Source organism: Sus scrofa, chromosome 14 (assembly GCF_000003025.6).
Source record: "Sus scrofa isolate TJ Tabasco breed Duroc chromosome 14, Sscrofa11.1, whole genome shotgun sequence".
NCBI lineage: Eukaryota > Metazoa > Chordata > Mammalia > Artiodactyla > Suidae > Sus > Sus scrofa.
The window spans coordinates 63442111-63461576 of NC_010456.5; the positions used below are offsets into that span (position 1 = coordinate 63442111).

A 19466-nucleotide genomic window follows, 5' to 3' on the forward strand; every position below is an offset into this window, starting at 1 on the left:
TATGGAATGACTGGCCCATGGGGACCCGCTAAAGCACAGGACTTTCAGTTTAAATGACAGCATAGTGGGAGATGGGGTGCCGTACCTTTTGCTCAGACCCATTCGACCCCTCTTCCTCATGGAGGTTAAGCCTTGGCTTGCCATCTGTAGGAGAAGTCCTACTCATCTTTTTCATACTGACAGGCATACAGGGTTTAGGCTCTTCTATTACAAACTTGCTGGTTTCTTCCAGAGCTTTCTGATAAGCTGCTAGCGATGATGATGGTTCATCAACACGACCAGGTCCTGGTATTTTTGGTTTCAGAGTTTCCTTTGCACTCTGTTTCCCGACATCATTTTGGGATTCTGGAAAGTAAGATTTCGTCTTTGCTTCTGGAGTGACTTCTGCATGGCTTCCATTGGCTTCAAATTTCCCAGGTTCCCCTTTGAGATACGAGGTAATGGAATCTCTACACTGGTCAGGGCTGCGCGAGATAAAAAGTGGACATTTACAACGGTAATATATGGCTGGAAATGAGCTGCAGAAGCTCTCAATTGTTAACAACCATGTTTTTAACTACTTATACAGACGTACAATAGAAAAGCATGAAAAATCTGCTTCTTGGATTTCAAACTATGAGCGTCTGTCATGGGTGTAGGTGTGGTTGTGGGGTGAGATGTCACACAGGCTCCAGGCATCCCCTGCCCTCCAACTCCCAACCTGGCTGGCTAGGCTGTCCTTGTTTTCTGGCCATGCCCACAGCATGCGGAAGTTCCGGGGCCAGGGACTGAACCTGCCCCACAGCAGTGACAACACCAGATCCATAGCCCACTGAGCCACAGGGAACTCCTATGCTGTCTTTGTTTTTGTTTTATTGAATTGGATTCTCTATCTTAAAAAGTAATCCCGGAGTTCCCATTGTGGCTCAGCATTAACGAACCTGACTAGTATCCATGAGGATGTGGATTCGATCCCTGGCCTCACTTACTGAGTTAAGGATCCAGTGTTGCCATGAGCTATAGTGTAGGTCATAGACGCGGCTCAGAACTGGCATTGCTGTGGCTGTGGTGTAGGCTAGCAGGTGTAGCTCCAATTCGACCCCTAGCCTGGGAACTTCCATATGTTTTTTGCAGGTGCAGCCCTAAAAAAAAAAAAAAAAAAAAAAAGTAGTTCTGAGAGATTCATGGATGTACTCAGAGTTGACCCACCAATGTAAAAGAGGAGGAGATCTCAAAATGCTTTCATCCTGCCCATGAAAAAAACTGATGACAAAGAACAAAACTCCCATAAGGAGAGCTCCGGCACACCAAGAACCCTGGGTTCCAGTCTTCGTATTTCCAGTTGTGAGTCCTGCCATCACACTCTTCCAGCTATAATAACCTGACTTGGGTTCTCACCTTGCTCTACTCCTGACCTCCACTGCCTCCCCCTGGTGAACAGGCTGTATGTACGGGCTCACCTGTGGCTTCTACTACTTGTGAGGACTGTTTTCCTTTCAACTATTAAAAATCTTTCTCTTCCATCACATTCTCTGAAGTGGATTTTGAACTTTTACTAGTTTCAATAGAGATGTTTATTTCATACTTTGCTGTTTTTAGCATCTTTGCTTATTACCTGCAGAATTCTGAAAGGAATAACTAGTACAGTGTTTTACATATATTTATATATAATGTATATGTATGTACATATTCTTATAAGTCAAATTCAGATTAAACACATTTATCAAAAATATTAATAGCATATTCTATTGCATATGTTTAAGGACAAACAGTCCCAACATACTGTCAAAACCCTGTATAATAACTACATCTAACTCCTAGCTATAATCTAATTTCTTGTCAAGTAGCTATAGATTATGTGACTATATCTGAACATAAACAGCAAAATTAGCACTATTTCTTGTCTGTTGGTACTATTTCATGATTAGGAATTTTCAGTTTCTTTAGTAGGCTGAACAGAGAATTCACTGATGGAATTCTTTAAAAAGAGTTTTGTGAACTCCTTGTAAATGTTGGAAACTCCCTCTTTGGGAATTTTTATTGAGCAAGAAGCTTATCAGCAATATGAAAATATTAAATATGGTTATGAAATAAGTTAGATAAAAAGAACTGAGGTTAGGGTTATCACTGGTGGCCACTGAAATAAAATATGTTTTAGTTTGATGTTTGCATAAATAAAAATAATGACAACTACTACTGAGAGACCATGAGCACCAGCCATTGGGTAGACATGCTACATGCTTGCTTTGTTAGTCTGTAAACCTGTTTGATGAAAGTAGTAGTGTTCTTGTTTTTAAGGCCAATTACAGTGATGTTCTAAGAGTTTAGAACCTGAAGTCACAAAGTGCAACCCTAATGGTGGTGGTATTTGAACCAATGTTTGCAGGACATCAAGACGCTAACTTTTCTAGGGGAATGCCAGTATAAAAAGAACCAGATTCACAATTAGGAAATTATTTTGGTTATAAACAAATTTCTATCATGCCAATATTATTTAGGGTAAAGAAATACATATGCTATGTTGCAAATTATATAAAATTTGCATGTAGAAAAAAGGACAGATATATAAAATGTTAAGTGTTTTTCACTTTTGAAAAACTTTTTGGCTTCTCTGCATTTAAAAACATGTATGTAAAAGAAATCCACCAAAATTTTTGTAGTGATTATTGCTAAATGGTGGCATTGTGTTGATTTTTTTAAATCTGTATTTTAAAATTTTGTGTAATAAGCATATTGATGTTTGAAGTTAGAAACAAGAGAAATGTTCCTATTTCTAAAAGACTTAGAATTCTATTTGTTACATTGTTTTAAATAAGCATTAATTAATTACTGGCTAGTGAAAAGAATCATACATCAGGTAATAAAGTAGAAAAGAATAGCTTTTGAAAGAGAATGTGTATATCTTTAGCATATATAAAGCTTTTTGCATTTTACTTCAGCGTATCAGTAGTTTTAAGAATTACATTTGAGTTTAATGTAACTTTCCTTCCTCAGATTAGCAGAATGAACCAACTTTTTTTTTTTTTTTTTTGGTCTTTTTACCTTTTCTTGAGCCGCTCCCACGGCATATGGAGGTTCCCAGGCTAGGGGTCGAATCGGAGCTGTAGCTGCCAGCCTACACCACAGCCACAGCAACGCAGGATCCAAGCCGCGTCTACAACCCACACCACAGCTCATGGCAACGCTGGATCCTTAACCCACTGAGCAAGGCCAGGGACCAAACCCGAAACCTCATAGTTCCTAGTCAGACTGTTAACCACTGTGCCACGACGGGAACTCCAAATCAACATTTTAAAGCAAGTGTTATCCCAAAATTAGAATGGTAATTTAGGAAAAAAGTAATTGGTAAAAAGCACATATTTAAAACAAACTGTTAACATGTAACCTGAGTTTCACTTTGCTTTCTCTGACCCGGAGCCATACCTGTCATCCAGTCGATCAAGTAACCCACCGGTTATTCTCCGAGCTTGAGCAGGGGGCTCTAGGTTTCCACTTGACGTCTCGTTCTGCCAACCTGTAATTGAAGACATTTCCAGTTCTGCTTGCTGAACATGTTTAAGAATAGCCTGTACTTTTTCTTCTGTCACCTCCTCAGAGTCTACTCCTTCTTCAAGTTGAATGTCCTCAAATAGAGATCTGAGTTTTTCTTCTGTCATCTCCTCATCAGGACCAGATTTTCCTTTCTCTTGCTGCTCAGAGTGGACTCCTACTTTTCTAGTCTGTTTCAATGCCTCTGCTGGCTTAACAGCTTTTGGGACCCTGGGCATACTTCCGAGGTATTGAGGATACTCACTCAGATAGACATTCTCCGACTGGCTCTCATCTACAGCCACAGCTTCAGGTATTTCTGTTAAAGGCATTGAGTCTTCAAGTTTGCTGTCTTCTAAGGATGTGTCTTCTGCAGTTACGACCGGAGGTCCATCTGCTGAATGCTCTACGTCTCCCTGGGAAGGCACTACCCCATCGCTCAGTCTACTGGGGGTTCTAAGGGGAGATTCTATGCTAGAGATATCACTAAAATAATCATCTTGCTGGAAAGGGGTGGGTGATGGGTAGTGCAACCCTGTGGGAGTTTCCAGTTCCACTTGAAGGGAAGGATGACCTATGGAAGACAGTACATTGGGACTGACTGGAATGAATTAGAGTACATCAAACAGAAACACATGGAATGACTTAAATGATAGCAGGTATGAAATGTATGATGAATTACCAAATAACGTTGGTAAATGTATGGGTTTAGTTCAATTAAATGTAATACAATGAAATCAAAGACTAGAGCTAATGACAATAAAATAGGATACTAATTAAGATTTAAATTGTTTCTATCAATGTTGGTAATTTTAATACAGTAACTTAAATACACAAATTTAATCCAATATAAAGTTAGCTGTTGTTATATAAGATACATTTATGCCACGCCCAACTGAATATCCTTCAACTTTGAGCATGCAAAATCCACGCCATGGTGGACTGAATCCAGCAAGCCACAAGGAACTGATTTTTATAATTAATAACTTACACCATATAGTGAACTCTACATAAGAGTGATGCCACCCAACTCTTAATTCTTACTTATTTCATGTGATATTTACAGCAAAGAAAAGTGAATTTAGTCTTTGAAAAGAAATGACTATTAGATTTTAGAGCAGTAGCACTGGGAAAAATCTAAAAAGATGTTAAGGATTTAAAAAGCACATAAAACAGAAGCGACACCATGTAAGCTTTTCAGGTGTCATAATGTGGCAGAGATGAAAGGGTTGTGGTACGTGTGGCGGTCTTGGTGAACTTGGTGACAGGAGTCCACTGAGAACCACGAATCAAAGAGCCAAAAGAAATGATACACAACAGAGACAGGAGGAAAACCACTGCAAAGAGAGCTCTGAATATTTATGATGATGCTATGAAACACAGAGGTTTATTAACCAGCCTACACAAAGGGGAAAGAGGAAGCAATTCTTTTGTTTAAAACTTTGCTGCATGGACTAAGGGGGTATTTTTATCCTTCAGCAGAGAGAAACATCAACAATGGTCTGGTCATGGTGAGGAAAGGAGGTTTCACAAAAGTTCAACAAAGAGGAGAGACAGGAAAAAAAAAAAAGGCAACTGGGTACATTTTCTGACTTAACAGTCTACAAAACTGAAGCCTAATTTTTCCATCACTCCAAGATAAATACCGACTTAACTTTGTTTGCAAACTCATATTGCTACAGTAAGTAAATGTTTTTCTGTTATGGTCACCCATAAACCAGAATGTTGTTGAAAAGCTGGCTAAGACTAGCTGAGGTTTATAATCTGCACAAGTGAAATTTATCTCACACACATATTCCTAAATTTCCCTAAGAATTTTTAAGATAAGAAATATAAAATTTTAAGATGTGGCAACAAAAGTTCCCAAGTGAATTTAATTAATGACATTCTGATTTTAAAATGTTAAAATTAAATGAAACCTTCAATTCTATTGAAACGTTCCATTGTTTTCTGATGGTCTTTATTAAAACTACTTTTCTTAAATTTTCCCAATGAATAATATTAATATATTCTATAACTTGGCAATAATTCAAAATTCGATATTAACACTTAATCTTATACAAAAAGAGTCTGGTCACCAATATATGGTGTCATATATAAGACAAAGCCTTGAAGAGGGCTTTTTCCCCAAGGTTCTATGGTATTAATAAACTTAAAAAGAAACAGCTTTTGAAATTATTACTATCATGTTTATGTTATGAGGATAAGAAGGTACACTTTAAATATTCTGTTGACTTTAAGAAGCAGAAACTTTCTAAGAATTTGAGATATTTTGTCACATATGCAGAATTATGTTATTGATTATTCTTAAGTCTAAGTTTGCCATTTAAAATAGAAAAAAAATCAGCATATTTTCCAAAACTTGAAATAATAGGAAAATATCCTTAACTTCATTCTTCCATATTGTCAACATTTTTTTTTCTTACTCAAAATTCATTATAGGAATACATATAAATTTGAAGGAAGATAACCATCTTGAAAAATATAGTGTTTGTTATACTTTCTCTCTCTCTCTCTTTTTTTTTTTTTTTTTTTTTTTTGCTTTTTAGGGCTGCACCTGCAGCATATGGAGGTTCCGAGGCTAAGGGTCCAATCGGAGCTATAGCTGCCGGTCTACACCACAGCTACAGCAACACCAGATCTGAGCTCAGTCTGCGACCTGTACCACAGCTCAAGGCAATGCCAGATCCTCAACCCACTGAGTGAGGCTAGGGATCAAACCCACAACCTCACAGTTTCTAGTCAGATTCATTTCCTCTGCACCACAACAGGAACTCCTGTTATACTTTTCTTAATATTTTGATGAAAACAGCCCCAATTTACATAATGAAAGGGAAATGACAGTATTATATAAATTAAGCTAAAGTAAAAGAGCAATTACTGTGTTACTAGCAACATCTATGCTCGTTGAAATAGAAATTATGCTACCTTTTATATATGATGGGTCAAGTAGGGTTTTTCCAAACAATAAATGGCAGCATATCAAGTTAAAATAATGCTAAATAACTAAATCACCTTTTTGAATGATACATTAGACTCTTTCAGTGCATGCTTAAATACTTGGTCTCAGAACAGTAATTAACCATTTTACTTAACAATTTGTAATAACAGCTCACAATCTGGTTTTACTTATATATGAAAAAGAGTTTTTAGGTTAACATAAAAATGATAAAAGCAGAGCATTCTCTAGATAGTAAATTTTCTTTCTTTTGGTCATAAAATATTTGAAATAACTCTTTTAGTTAATTTATGCCTCTATACCTCATTATTTGTATTTTCAAAACAGAGACATTTATCAAGTTTGTTCTATCATAATATATGTTTGTGGATGCTGGCAGAGAAAATGCTGTGAAAATGAGAAATTAAATCAAGCAAATCACAATTTCACTGGTTTTGAGCGACTGCCTTGTTCCTACCTCACTTTAAAATTTCATCAAACGATTAAGTAAATATGAACACTGAATTCAATTACCATCAACTGGGTCATGGAAAACACTGTTCTCATCTGCAAAACTTCTGGTGCCTGAAATATTTCCATAATCAAATATTGGTCCTTCTAGCAGAGTCACTATATCTATTCGATTAATTTTTGTCAAGACCGAAGTTAAGGCATCAGCTGAAAAAGGAGGGGAAAAAAAAAAAGGTTGAAAACCCAATTACATTATTTTCCTCTAGTTATCCCAACATCCATACAAAGGGCCCTCCTGGCGTAATAGTTACTCCTCACTCCAGCTCTGCAGCGTTCACTATCCAGAGGGCTCAGAAAGCTCACCGCTACAGGGAAGACAATGTTAGGGTCTTTTAAGAATCATTTTGTGAAGCTGTGTGTGCTGACAGCAACATTCATTCCACTGTAAGATGCAGAGCAGATGGGCCTGAAAATAGCTAGACTCCTCTCAGTTTGAAGGGGATCTAATAAAATATTAAACACATTCCTGTCCTGTTGGACTGTCAAAACAGGTCACCCTTCTATTTTGCTGCTTAGCATTTTAATGACTCATTAGGTCAGGCTGACACAGGCAAACCCACAATAACATATTCCACACTGCGGTGGGTTGGCATTTGTTACAGGGTAGCGCCCCTCCCCCACCCCCACAAAACTGAGCCATACAAAACCCAACAAAATTGGAGAACTCTCTGCCATCACAGACCAGGCTGGACAAAATGATTTGATCCTATCCTTCTCTTTCTACCTCCCCTGTACATCCATTTCAGTAACTTCACAGTGTTTCTCACCCCACCCCCATGATTTAACAGCTAGAATTATGTTTTCATTTCTGATGGTCTCAGAGAGAACGTCAGACAAGATGCAAAAAATCTCCTAATACTTGCTTTCTAAAAAGCTTCCTTAGGACAAAAGTTGAGAATATTAGCATGAAATTAAACAAGTATAACTTCAAAAAACTTGCTTTTACTTTATGATCACTCTGATTTTATTAACAGGCATATCTAAAATAATGGACATAGGCAGTTCTGTAAGTTAAAGTAAAATAATTTCAGCGTACTTGTAGCATTTTTTCCGTCTCTGGTGACCCATTTTTTTAGTAACATGAAGCTTTGAGAAATTAAAGAATTTGGATTTTCCACACGTATTTGATTGATTTCATCCACTGAAAAATTCAGTTCCCTTGCCAGTTCTGTAGAAAAGAAAAAGAGTTATTAAGATTTCATACTGTACTTACATCACATATATTTCATAAAAGTAATGTTCAATTGCCACAAAAAAAAAGAAAGGAATTTTATAGTAAAACCCAAGTACAGCCTTGGGCATTAATTTTTATATTAATAGATTTATATAATTTCATAGGAAAGCAGTGATCATACACAGGCTGTGACTTCTCTCTCCTGAGGTAATTTCTGAATTATAATCAAATTCCCTTTGGAGAGTCTTTTATAAAGATTCTTCATCTGTTCAAAAAGGATGTTGTTAGATTCTTTTAATTCAGCCAAGTTCTTCTCTGCAATTTGAGCAAAATTTGCATGAGGCAGGTTGGGATATACAGTTCATAAACATGCCATGAGGGAAGCTGGTCAGGTTTTCTCTGGGCCATCTTCAGGAAGCAAATCTTTAATCACATAATAGTCTGCTCTCTATGCCTTCAAGTTTCATCAGCTCCACTTGGGAGGTTAAATCCAAGCCAGATCATTGTCTGTGATATGCTGCCCACGCATGTACAAAATAAACAAGAGATAAGTTTTCTGTCTAGCTACATGTATATAGCTATATAGCGTATTATATTAATGCAGAGAGTGTCTTTGGAAAGATAATACATGGGTATTGGTAGCCTCCCTGGGAGAGTGAAACTTGGGCATCAAAGATGAGAAGGAGACTTACTTTTCACTGTATATTTTTTGTACAGTTAAAAAAGTTTGTTGGGTATGTATTACCTTAACCGATGATAAAAAGTAAGAAATAGGGGAAAAATTCACAGAAAAGGAATTGGCTGAGATTCTTTGCTGCTTAAGAACTGTTTCCAGTAATTTGGCAAAATGCATTCAGAGGCTCAAAAAAGATCATATCCTGTGACCAAGTGATTTCCCTTCTAGAAATCTGTGCTGCTGATACATAGGGTTGTATGCAATGATTGACATACATGAATGTTCCCTGTAGGCTTGCACTACTGAAATATTGGAAACAAAGCAGGTGTTGAACAAGAGGATAGGAATTAATGTAATGTAGTAGCTTGCAAACTGATCACAGCCTACAGTTAGAAACACACTATATGTCATAGTGTTTATAGAAATGAAATGACAAATTTATGAAGCAAAACTTAGCCTTAATATATGTGATATACATTTTCTTTTCCATTCAATTCCTTTTAACAGCAAAAACTAAGCATGAATTAATTTCACTACTCACTACCATATTCTGACTGACAGCAAAACAGTATTCTAAAGTATGTCTACTGGATGTTATTTATCCATTAAAACCAAGATCAGAAAGAAAATAAAAAAGCAGAAATTTACACTGTGTATATAACATTTTTAAAGCTTTTCCTTAAAAAAAAAAAAAAAAAGTACATTAGGAGTTCCCATCATGGCTCAGTGGTTAACGAATCCAACTAGGAACCATGAGGTTTCGGGTTCGATCCCTGGCCTTGCTCAGTGGGCATTGCCATGAGATGTGGTGTAGGTTGCAGACATGGCTCAGATCTTGCGTTGCTGTGGCTGTGGTGTAGGCCGGTGGCTGCAGCTGGATTAGAATCCTAGCCTGGGAATCTCCATATGCCACGGGAGCGGCCTAAGAAATGGCAAAAAGACAAAAAAAAAAAAAAAAAAAAAAAAAAAAAAAAAAAAAAAAAGTATGTTAAGCTACTTGTTAACAATGGTTCTGAGGAATGGATTTACGTTTTGTTCTTCTAAATGCTAATTTTTCCTAATAATCTTCATTGAGTGTATAGTAATTCAAATAAGAAAAGTTAACTTTTTAAAGTTCTTTATCTCTTTGTGTTTGAAGAGACAATAATCCTTACTGCCCTCATGACCAAACTGTATCCTCTGTCTGAAGACTCAGTGAAAAGCAGACGCAATGTCACTAAGTTTTAAGACTCTATGTCCCACTATTCTTATGTCACATCTCTAGAAGTTTACTCAGATAAACTAAGGACTGGATTTGCTTAAAGAAAATAATCTAACAGTAATACCATAAAATGAGTCTTAGCTCCAGGATATTTTCAGATTACAGTGTCTAATGTTAAAACTATAAGTATTATTATTAGTTTTATGTTAGGAAATATTTATACATAATGAATTGCTATTAATGCTGAGCAATCTGCAAAAGGATTTCTCTGACCACTTATCTTTCCAGAGCTCCACTGGGCTCCTGGCCTCCCACTTGAGGGTAGGGCTGGGTGGAAGGAAAGAGAAGGCTTTAACATGTGTGTGTGCTGGGAAAGGGGGAGGGACATGGGATTCAGAATTTGAAGGAAAAAAAATGTAGACCCTTTTTGCCATGATTGAGTTTCACAGTCTCCCTTTTGACAGCATAGATAATTGTTTCCCTGAGTAGAGAAAGTATGCTGCTGATGGTATGCAAGATGACTTGAAATATGACAATAATTAACATTTATTTACTTTTAACTACTATGGATTTTGGCCGTGCATTAAAAAGAAAAAAAATACACTCAACCTCTAAAACCTAAAATGTCTCCGACTGATGTGACATAAGACTTGGGAGGCCCACTTAAGATCAAAGCTACAAAGGAGTAATGTGCAGTTGACACAGAGCCTTATTTTCATCTTTAATGAAGTGAAATCAAGCCAACTTGTTCCTTTTTTACACATTGATCATAAAATATTTCATTCATTTTCAGAGAACTCAACTACTTTTGTATAATTGAATAGATTCATTTACATGTATCCTATTTTTAAATATTTAAATGTGAAACTCATAGTCATTCTTTGGGTTTTTTTGTTTATGTACTTATTGAAAATGATCCTTGTTTTCCATTATCAACGTGACCTAAGATTTTCTTTTAAAGAAATCTTTGAGCATAAAAATGAGTCTCCTTCAAAGTACTGAGTAAACATATCGATAACATGTGAATATCACAAAAAATCATGAAGATGACTCATGAATGATTAAAATCTGTGAAACCCAGACATGAGTTAGTTGAACTGTGGCCTACAAGAGTTGCTCTAAGGACATAAATGATGTTTAAAAATTTTGGATTATTTAAAAACCACAGATAGGCCTTTGCTATGTTTTCCTTTATGTCACAAAATAAATTTCCTATGAGTTAAAAGGTTATAGTACCAGAAATGGCATTGTGAAGAAAATGCTTAAATTTAACGTAGAATAAGATTTAAATTTTCTATTCTTTAGTGTATATGCACAGGAAAACACTGAAAAACACAGTGTACAAGAAATTATCTGTGGTAAACTCTGGGTAGATAGAATTATGGGTAATAAAGATTTTTTTTTACTTATTGCGTTTTTTTTTTGTTTGTTTGTTTAATAAACTGTGCGAGTTCCCATCGTGGCTCAGGGGTTAACGAATCCGACTAGGAACCATGAGGTGCGTGTTTGATCCCTGGCCTTGCTCAGTGGGTTAAGGATCTGGCTTTGCCATGAGCTGTGGTGTAGGTTGCTCAGATCCCGTGTTGCTGTGGCTCTGGCCTAGGCTGGTGGCTACAGCTCCGATTCGACCCCTAGCGTGGGAACCTCCATATGCTGAGGGAGTGGCCCAAGAAATGGCAAAAAGCCAAAAAAAAAAAAAAAAAAAAAAAACTGAACTGCTTGTGAAAAAGACAGATTAGGAAACTCTTTCATTCAGGTGTATAGGCACTTACCTGTCCAACTAAGTCCCAGGTGATCAGCTACTATTGCCATCCTGATATCTGTCCGTTCACATGGACTCTGTGGACCTACGATTTACAATTTCTTAATTAAAATAATCGTCAAGAAAGAGAACGGTACTGGAAAATTGCTTTTAGCAGTATGCAGATTTTACAGAGAGACTAATGCTAACACTGTACACTTCAATGTGTCCTAATCGCCTACATGAACACTTCTCTTTTCACATGGCTCACTTGACTTTCACCTGCATCAGGCCAGATGTCAGACTACATGGATGCTCAATGTAATGGAATTCAACATGCTGACAGGCTAGCTAGTTTACAAAAAGTCACAGAAGTGTCGTGTTGGTGAAAACACCACGATGGCCTTTCAACATCTGTGCTTTGACTCTGACAGAATCATATCCATGAGCACATTAAAGAAGAAAAAAAAAAGTTGCTCATCTTGAATGACACCGAAATCTTCCAGCATGCGTCCCTGACTGTCTACAGTGTCGCTGGGTTAAAAGGGAGAGAGAAGAGAGACAGCACACACAGATGACAATGACAGAATGAGAAACTACGGTTAAGTCACTCCACAGGCAACCACGACAGTTCATGCACTAGGGTCTACGCGTTGGAAAGTGTTTACAAACTACGCTTGTTCTCCAGGATGTGAGCAAAGAGTGCTCGAGAGACCTGACTGCCTTCATTCTCACCAGTCCTCCTCCTGCTCCTTTTCTCACTGCCGGCCTTTTCACTCTTTGATTTTAAAGGTGCTGCCTCTGTTTTCTTATCTCTAGCAGACTTCGTTGTAACCGAAGGCTGGCCACCCCGGGAAGTCTCGGACAACGACGTGTTTCTTGAGGTACTGTCTTCCTCATCGGACACCTCGGACTGCATCTTTTTGTCTTCTTCCGAGAGGCGGTCCACAAGCTTTAAGGTCTCACCACTAATTCCCTTAAAATATTCAATGGAATGTTTACATACTTCCTTAAGCTGACTTTTCCTAACTTTAACAGTGGTGGTGGTGGTGGTGGTGGTGGTAGTGGGGTGGTGGAGGTGGTGGGGGTGGTGGAGGTGGTGGTGACACAGGTGGATCTTACCTTTACTGGCAACTTGGATGGAAGCTGTTTGGCCCTGCCTTTCTCTGGCTGCCCTTGCTTCTGTGTGGCACACGGTTTTCTAAGTGAACCCGTGTCATCCCTGTGTGTGTCTTTCACTGGAATTCTAGACTTTACATCTACACATGAAGAAGCAGTAAGGGTTTTGGTTTTCTCCGACTGACTAGCCTGCTTCATTTTACTCACGTTAATGTTTGGCATATGATTTGGTGGCAAGAGCTCTTTTGGTGAAGTGGCCTTTATGGGAAGTTTGGATTTTCGCCTAATCCCTATTGATTCCTTTGCCTTTTGCTGCTCTCCGAGAACCTTCTGCTTATCTCTTACACAGTGTCCTTGCAGAACCCCTGTCTTTTTTCCTGGTGAGCTTCTCACTGGATTAGCTTTCTTTGTGGTACAAGTGGGTGCAGAATGTTCTGTCAGAACTACGTGACTTGTAATGTTATCTGTCTGTATGGTGGCAGAATCCAAATTGTTGTTGTTATTAAAGTTATCTCTTTGGAAATCATGTTTGTCCTGGGGCCTAACGCCCGTGAGGCTATTGGCTGTGTTTGAAATCACTGTTATAGTTTCATTCTCTAATCCCTGACCACTGGTCATCACAGCTTCTATCTTATCTGTCACTTCGCCAGGGCCTTCTTTCTTCATGGTCATGGTGGATGCGGAAATTCCCATTTTTATAGGCGTGCGCAACTTGGGGTCAACTTTAGAGGCGTTAGCGGCCGCCGCTGCTTTCTCCTGGGAGCCACTACTGGCCGTGCCTTCCTGACACTCTCCGCTGGTCAGGATGCTGGGCTGAGGTTCCACTGAAGGTGCCTCTACATTGCTCTCTACATTGGTGTCTACAGTGGTGTCCCCTGCCTGTGGCTGTGGTGTGGCAGTGACCATACTTTTATCCCCTTCCCCCTGGTCCCCTGACTTCCCTTCAGAAGTATGCTCACCAATCTGGAAAAATTGGAGCCTCTCTTCAACAAAATCCCTCTTGCTCATGTCAATTGCACCACTGCGAGTCATCTCAAACATTTTCCCTTCGTGAAATGGGAAGGGGTTGGGCTCACTAGTTGGGGTACTTTCGTCAGTTGGCGTGCGGGCCGGCGTTGTATCGGGGGTGGTGGCCGGAGAGCGGTCTTCCACAGCCAGACCAAAGGGCTTACTCTCATCTTCCCGGGACTTGCCGTCATAAACGTCGTCATCCCCTCGGTTGTTAGACCAAGGGTCAAAATCAAGACCTTTGGTGGCTACTGTTTTGAAAGGAGTGGCAAATTCTTCGTCTACTTTGTAACTGAAATACGTATCGGGAAACACTGACCGGTCAGGATGTCTGCCTTCTAGGGTGAAAAACTGGGCCCCTGACTTTGGATCAGTCTTATCGGAGCTCTTTTCAGAGGAAGAGCTTCTAGGGGGTGGCTTCTCTTCATCTGGTCCCACCCTCCCCTCCTCCTCCTCGATAACCTCCAGCTTGCTCTGGCTAAAGGAGCGGTCGGCTGGTTTCAGAATGCCCTCCGTGTTCCAGATGTCTTTCTTCACCTCCAGGGTTTGACTCGGGAGTTTAGAATCACTCTCGGTCAAGCCGTCGTCTTCATCCTGCAGGTCGTAGCCATCCAAGGAGTCGATCTCGGTGGCATCTGTATCGTGAGAAAACTCGGCTGTGGTGGCAATGGAGCACTCGGTGATGGACTGGTCATTGTTCCCGTTCTGGGCAGTTTCATTCTGAGGCGAGTCAAGGCCAAGGCCAAAGTCATGCTCTTTTCCAGATCCGTTCACTTCCACCAGGGCTTTCTGGTCAGAACCCTTCCCGGTAGAGGTTTTGGGTGGGGTCCTCTCTTTCTGCTCATCATCCACGTCCTTTAACTTGAAGGTGTACTTCTTGACGGGGACCGGCTGGTAAAGGGACTCGTCATCACTGGAGTCGCTGACGTCTGCCCCCGGAGGGACAGGCGAGGGTGGCTGCACTCGGATGACTGGCTCAGCCAGCTGGTCCTTGTCATGTTCGTCTTGGAGGCTGACCTCGATCAAGTCAACCTCTTTTTCAGGGAGGTGAGGATGTTTCCTATCGGACTCCACTGGGTCTGCATCCAGTGGTGGAGGAGGAGGAAATTCAATGTAGGCCACCCTGTTACTTTTGGGTCTTTGGCTGGAGTCTTTGCTCACATCAGGAGGTGCCTCCCGCTCGATGGCTGCAGTCCCCTCCGCCGCAGTCGGCTTTAAGGAGGCCGACTTGGCCGGCTCCTCCTCCTCAGATTCCTCGGAAACCTCGGGAATGGGGCTGGGCTTGCCCGGGATGTAAGCTATAAGCGAGTCTGGTGTCTTAGACGTAAATTCATAACTCACTTCCTCTGAGCTGGGCGTTTCTGGGGTCAAGGGGCTCTTCCCTGAGCTGTCTAGAAAGGAGACTTGCTCTAGGGTATCATCTTCTGGGCTGCCTTGGGGAGAAGGAGGTTGCTTTTGCTGTCTGGTTGTGTAAAAGGCCCCCCTGGTCTCCTGGACTGTCTTACATTCCTGACTTATGATTTTTTTCACACCCCCTTGCTGTATCTCCTTTTCGTACTGCTTCCCCACCTGGACAAAGCTGACATAGACAGGTAGAGTTCTGATCTCTTTACCCCCTCTGTCTGGACTAGTGGTGCAGCTTTTTCCAGTCCATCAATGGGACTGCGGTCAAATACATCGCTAGAGGGTGATTCCTTTCCTGGACTGAACTCTAAAGAATCAGGAGACTTGATCGGGGAGACCTCAGTTTCCTCAAAAGGCGGGCATAAGCCTACGTAACTCTGATGTTTGGACACTTTGCTGATTTCTGAATAGGTCACTTTTTCCTTGTCTATCGAATTAAAATGCTGAGTCTCAACTGTCTCTTGACTCATTCTCGACTGGGATAACTTTGGGGACAGTTCATGTTTTGGAAACACCGGCGGCTCGAAAAAACCATCGGGGATGTTAGAGGTGGGCGTCGTCCGTTCGCCGGCCACCCTGACGGGGATGTGGGACACCGCCGAGCTGTCGCTTCTCCTGGGAGGTTGGTCAAGAGATCCACCTGGACGCTCCCCTTCTTTAACAACGTATTCCCTATATAAGACTTTTTTGGAGGGAGATTTTACAGTCATTTCCTTAATTTCTGAGAGAGAGCCATTTGTTAACAATGTGTGTTCTCTCTCAGTCACAGACAAAAATGCATCCCTTTGATCGACAATTTTACTCTCGGGGTGACCTGCGTGATTCTCTCTTACATCGTGAACAAGTACATGCGAAAGTTTCTCTTTCTGTGGCTTATTATTTGGGGCTCCAGAACTTTCCCACGTTCTAAAGACCTTTTGGTCCCATGGTCCCTTAGTGGCTACATCGGAAGTTACATGACAGGCCAAGTCTTTAGCCTGCTGCTCAGAAAAAGAGTCAGGCATCACTTTACTTGACATTTCAGGTCGCTGCTTTTTCACATCATCAGAGCCAGAATCATTTACAACAATCTCATTGCTCTGGGCATGCTCATCTTTAGCTTTTAATACCATGAGATCTTTGGGCGCAGAGCCGCTCTCATCGGAGGCCTTCTGTGGTTTCTCTCTAGCAAACACTTGGTAGACAGGTAGCTTGCTCTCCTGGATTTTTTTAACTGGGATTCTGGACTGGCCCTCAGGCTTCTTGTCTTCTTGAGAAACGTCCTTACTTTTGGCCTGGGCGCCTTGTTCAAATTTTAATCTGATGGAACTGAGTTTAGATTGTTTGAGCTGAAACCCAGACGGGGGCCCTTCCGGTTCCTTGCTCTGTGAGATACTGGCTTTGGCTTCCTCGGTGGCCTTGCTGTCCTCGGTCTGTTGGGAAAGAACCGTCTCGGGGCTACTGGGTGGACTGGCTGCGTTCCTCTCGTCGGCTTTGGGGCAGCCTTCTCCGTCGCGGCCAGGCTGCCTCGCCTTGACCCATTCCTCACTGGACGCCAGCAGTGCTTTCTCAGGGCTGCTCCCGGGAGGGCTCTGGGATGAGTATTCTTTGCCATTGCGAGGGCGGGGCTTTTTCTCTGGGGACTGCAGTTCATCGTTGAGCTTCTCCGTTTTGTCACGAAAAAACTGTGACACCTCAGTCAGTTTCTCTTCAGCTTCCTTCACGGTCCTGTCCACCCTATCTTCGTATATCAACTTCTCTCTACCTCTCTCTAATCTGTCCTCAGCCAAGCGCATCCACATGGCCTGTTTGGGACCACTAACATCGGCAGGGTAGTGCAACACTGCCACTTTATCAAAATGCTCATCTTTAGACACTTTACCTACACCATTTTCAGACACATCTTTATAGACTTTGGAGAGAATTTCTTTTGGGGGGGCAGTGACTACTTTTTCTCTGGGCCGCTTATCAGACCCCTGTAACTCTGAACTAGGGGGTCCTGCATGGTCTGTAACCGATTCCTCAGTATCAGACTGAGACACATCTAGCTTTTCTGACAGAAGCATTTTCTCAGCAAACCTGTACGACTCCCCTCTTAGTTCTGACAACTCATCGTCATGGTATTCTATTGAGTGTTGACTCAAAAGCTTCAATGTTTTATAAGAGTCATCAGATATGAGTTGAGCAGAACTAGGGCGACTATCTTCTTCTTGGGACACAGGAGTGTTTACTCTGGAAGATTCCAGATAAGAAGGCAGGGACTCTTCAGCAGTGAGTTCTTCTTCTTCTTGCTGACCCTGTTCCTCTGGACAAGGAAAAGCATCGTGTTTTTCTGGCAGAAAATCTTTTAGGTTAATATCTGCCCGGGATAAGTCTTTCTGATAGACATACATTTCCTTTTCTGGATGCTTTTTGGTTTCTCTAATAATGACTTCAGTGGGCTCAGCTTGGTTACCTTTTTCGATGTGGACTTCTATTATACGCTCCAGTTTGGGTTTCATTTGGTGGTCCTTCTCTGCATGCTGGGCTGAGGTTTCAGCAGCAGACCTGTGTGCGTCTGGAGACACTGTGGACTTATGTTCAAACAGACCTGCCAGCTCTTTGGAAGGGTCCCGCCCGGACTGGAAGGCCTTCATGATGTCATGGACCGACATGGTTTCTTCGATCCTCTCAGAGGCACCTTCACTACCTGGCGGGGAATGATAAACCATTCTGGTGGTGGTGGTGATGTGAGTTTCCTCCTTCACACGCATGCCTTTGCCCAGAACCCGACCGTGCTCATCTTCCTCGCCACTGGCTTTTATTTGAAAGGCTTTGACTTTCTCCTTAATGGTGGAAGGGGTGGGCTTTGGTTCCAGCTCCATAAAAGGAGGTGATGGTTTGGGTGACACGGGCTCCTCGGGTTGGGAAGGCGGAGCATCTCCAGCCGAGGGCTCGTAGCTCCTGATCACGTGAACCACCTCAGTCCTCGTTTCGGTAATGACCGGGGGGATGGGGACGTCATGAAAAAGCGGTTTGGGGCCAGTGCTTTCAGCGCTCTGGGGGGCCGAAGGTGTTTTCTCACTTCTTGTCTCGAAGCCGCTGTCTGACAAGGGGCTCTTATCTTGGTCGTGCTGGGAAAAGTCATCTGGAGACTCCAAAATGGTATCCGTTCCGAAAAAGGAATCGGCCATCTTACACAACTCCTTCTCGGAGGTGGAAGGCCTCATGGAGGCTGGAGGCATTTTGAGTTTGTGTTCCTGCAGGGCGATGGCGGGCTTTAAGATCCTTTTCTGTCGCTCTTCCCCATCCTTTTTTACGTCCTCAAACTTGTACTTCAGGTTGGTCAGAGAACTGCTCCCTATGTCGTTTGTCAGGTAGTCGATGACTTTGGTCAGGTTGTAATCCTTCTCGGAGGCGGCCTTTGCCTTGACTTGCACTCTCTCGGGTAGAGACGGAGCAGGACTCGTGGGCGCTTGCTGTCTCGCTTCCCTTATTTCTTCTGAGCTAAATTCTATCCAGTCGTCTTCGGGAGAATGTCCTTTGTCACTCTTGGGTGATTTGGGGGGTCCCTTGTCCTCTACACAGACGTCCTTTTTAAGGATCTCACTAACTTTCACCAGGTCTTCCTTGACTTTCTCAACAATTTTGAAAGGTTCTTCGTCATCGATCCTCCCTTCCTTGGGGAGTTCGGGTTGGAAGGGCTTCTCCTCGGGCACGTCGGTCTGGAGGATGGCCGTCATCCGCATTAAGTCCTCCTTCATCTCAGCCACGTCTTTTAATATCTCCTGGCTGGAAGAGAGAGAAGACGGCGTGGACAGCTTAAGGGCAGACGGTGCAAGGAACAGAGATGACTTAACTGGAGACGCAGTTCGAGGGAAATGGGGCTGGGGACGGGTCTCCGTAGCCAGTGTTTTAACGGGCGACAGCAAGGCTGCTGCCGATTTGGTGAGCGAATTAGAGTCTGGGAGTTTCTTGAACGCTGGTTCTGGCAAAACACTGACCACAGAGTATACTGGCACTGTTATTACTGATGAAGTTACAGATGAGGTAGTTGCAGATAGTGACGACCCGAGGGATGTGTAGAGTGCACTGGCAGAAGGAGTTCTTAGAGCCTGAAAAGCTGATGGTGCTGGAGAAACAAAGGACCTGAGTGGGGAAAAGGGCATCGCTGTGGTGACAGGGTAGGCTTTCTCAACCGTGTCGGGG

The 19466-nt window shown here is 41.8% G+C and overlaps 1 protein-coding gene across 1 annotated transcript in view; it reads right to left on the reverse strand.

Moving 5' to 3' along the window:
• ANK3 (ankyrin 3) overlaps positions 1-19466 on the reverse strand; it is a 393067-nt gene that overhangs the window by 25957 nt on the left and 347644 nt on the right. The window contains 8 exon segments of the mRNA XM_005671012.3: positions 86-464; positions 3403-3493; positions 6980-7123; positions 8013-8144; positions 11800-11874; positions 12504-12834; positions 12837-15514; positions 15517-19464. Of these exon segments, the coding sequence (XP_005671069.2) occupies positions 86-464; positions 3403-3493; positions 6980-7123; positions 8013-8144; positions 11800-11874; positions 12504-12834; positions 12837-15514; positions 15517-19464 (7778 nt within the window).